This window comes from Eimeria tenella, genomic scaffold (genome assembly GCF_000499545.2).
Source record: "Eimeria tenella Houghton genomic scaffold, Eth_scaff3201, whole genome shotgun sequence".
In the NCBI taxonomy this organism is placed as follows: domain Eukaryota; phylum Apicomplexa; class Conoidasida; order Eucoccidiorida; family Eimeriidae; genus Eimeria; species Eimeria tenella.
The window spans coordinates 1,312-3,626 of record NW_013543052.1 but is presented as its reverse complement, the minus strand read 5'-3'; the positions used below and the strand labels follow the sequence as shown (position 1 = coordinate 3,626).

The 2,315-nt window shown below is 61.5% G+C and overlaps 1 protein-coding gene across 1 annotated transcript in view; it reads left to right on the top strand.

Moving 5' to 3' along the window:
- The window catches only part of ETH_00042320 (uncharacterized protein), a gene marked incomplete at both ends in the record, with an annotated part of 6,432 nt that overhangs the window by 2,851 nt on the left and 1,266 nt on the right, over positions 1-2,315 (top strand). The window contains 2 exons of the mRNA XM_013376199.1: positions 3-1,373; positions 1,879-2,242. Of these exons, the coding sequence (XP_013231653.1) occupies positions 3-1,373; positions 1,879-2,242 (1,735 nt within the window). The remainder of the gene's footprint in view (positions 1-2; positions 1,374-1,878; positions 2,243-2,315) is intronic.

Sequence of the window (2,315 nt, the reverse complement as noted above, 5' to 3'; positions counted from 1 at the left end):
CTGGTGGTGGTGGTGCTGCTGCTGCTGCGACGGGTAGCGGCGATGCAGCAGGCGCTGCAGCTTCACCAGATGCAGGCCCAGCTGCGTCTACGGGAAGCCCTGCGTCACCTGCGACGCAAGAAGCAGCAGCAGAAGCAGCAGCAGAAGCAGCAGCAGAAGCAGCAGCAGCAGCAGCAGCAGGAAAAGAGGGGGGCAGCAGCAGCGAAGAGGGTGGCTTCTCCTTGGGGCTGCAGCAAGCAGCTGGCAGCAGCGAAGGGGAAAGCGAAGCAGCGGGGCCACCACACACGGGGAAGGAAGGGGAGTCTGGTGGGGAGTTTTTTGCTGCTGCTGCTGCTGCAGCAGGACCCAAAAGGAAGCGCAGAAGGGGGCCCCCCCGCATGCCCTGGTGCCGCTTCAGGGGGCCCCCCAGGGGGCCCCAAGAGGCCCCCGAAGTGGCCCCTTCGGGGGTACCCCAAAACCACCCTGAGGCCTGGAAGCTGCTGACTCCCCGCAGCAAAACAAACTCTTGGGGAAGTCCTTTGGAGTTTGCTGCTGGGGCTTGTTTGCTGCTGGCCCTCAGGCTCCTCTACGCGGCCATGCAGTGGCAGCCCGCTGCACTCCCCGGCAACAGCAGCAGCAGCAGCAGCAGCAGCTGCTGCTCCGATGAGCAAGCTGCTGCAGCAGACCTCCAGAATGCCCTGGATATATGCGTGCAGACGGAGAAAGAACTTTCCAGGGGCAAAACGACCAGCAGCAGCAGCACGAGCACCAGCAACAGCAGCAGCAGCAGCAGCAGCAGCAACAGCTTCCGACAGCGCCTGCCACAGGACGCGCATCGCCAGTCTTCGCCTTCATCTGCAGCTGACGACAGAGCCACCAGCAGCAGCGAACACAGCCAAAACAGCAACAACAATAGCAGCAGCAGCAGCAGCAGCAGCAGCAAAACAGAAGGGCCCCTTGCTGCCTTTGGGGGGCCCCTGTCGCCCTACCGGCTGCCGCTTCAAGTCCTTCGGTGGGCCACAGACAAATTTTTTGTTTATCTTGATGGCCTCACTCTGACTTGGGTTGTGGGCATTCGCCAAACAGCAGCAGCAGCAGCAGCAGCAGCAAGCGCTGCTGCTGCGTTTGCTGCTGAGCCTGCTGCTGAGGGAGCAGCAGACGGGTTCACCCTTTACTTCTTTCCCGCAAAAGAAATCGGAGAGAGACGAGCGGGCAGAAAGGCCATTCGCTTTCTGCTGCTGCAGCACCTCCACCACAACCAGCAGCAGCAGGAGCAGGAGCAGCAAGAGCAGCAGCAGGAGCAGCAGCAGCAGCAAGAGCAGCAGAAGCAGCAGCAGCTATCATCAGATGGCTTGCTGCCAGCTCCTATCGTTCGCGTACTTTTAGATCCCGAGGTAAACCAGTCTACAGTACCCTTCAAGGGCCCCTGTGGGGCCCCCTATGGGGCCCCCTGAGGGGCCCCCTGTGGGGCCCCCTGTGGGGCCCCCTATGGGGCCCCTGTGGGGCCCCCTATGGGGCCCCCTATGGGGCCCCCTGAGGGGCCCCCTGTGGGGCCCCCTGTGGGGCCCCCTATGGGGCCCCTGTGGGGCCCCCTATGGGGCCCCCTGGGGGGCCCCTTGAGGAGCCTCTCTGTGGGGCCCCTGCGGGGCCCCTCTGTGGAATTTGTGGGTTTGGGATTTGCAATTAGGGTTTAGGGTTTACGATTCGGGTTTAGGATTTTGGCGTTTAGGGGTCATGGCGTGCAACTAGGGTTTAGGGTTTGCAGCAAGGGTTCATCTAGAGCTTGCAAGTAGGGTTTAGGGTTTGCAATAAGGGTTTAGGGTTTGGAACATGCAAGTAGGGTTTAGGGTTTGGGACTAGAGTTTAGGGCTAGGGTTTAGGGTTTAGGGTTTGCTGCAGGGCGGGGACCTGGCCGGGCTGCTGGACTATTTCGATTCTGTGGAAGCAGAAGCAGCAGGTGCAACATTTTGTGGAGGCGGAGAAGCTGAAGAAGTGCTGCTGGAGCAGCAGCTGCTGCTGGCATACCAGGAGACTGCAGCAGCAGACCCGCGGCGCCTGCGCCGGCAGCAGCAGCAGCAGCAGCAGCAGCAGCAGCAGCTGGAGTTGCCGTCTTGGTGCTGGGGCTGCCAGCTGCCGCCGCCTCTCGTGTCTCCCGTTGCTTCTGCTGCTGTCTCCAAAGCCTTCGAAGCTGTCATGTCTCCTGCTGCTGCAGCTAAAACTGAGCGGCAGCAGCAGCAGCAGCAGCAGTTTTTGTCAGCTGTTCGTGGGCTAATAGGGGCGGAAGCTGCTGTGGAGCGCCTAATGGAGACTATGCCGACAAATCGGCAGCTGCTGTG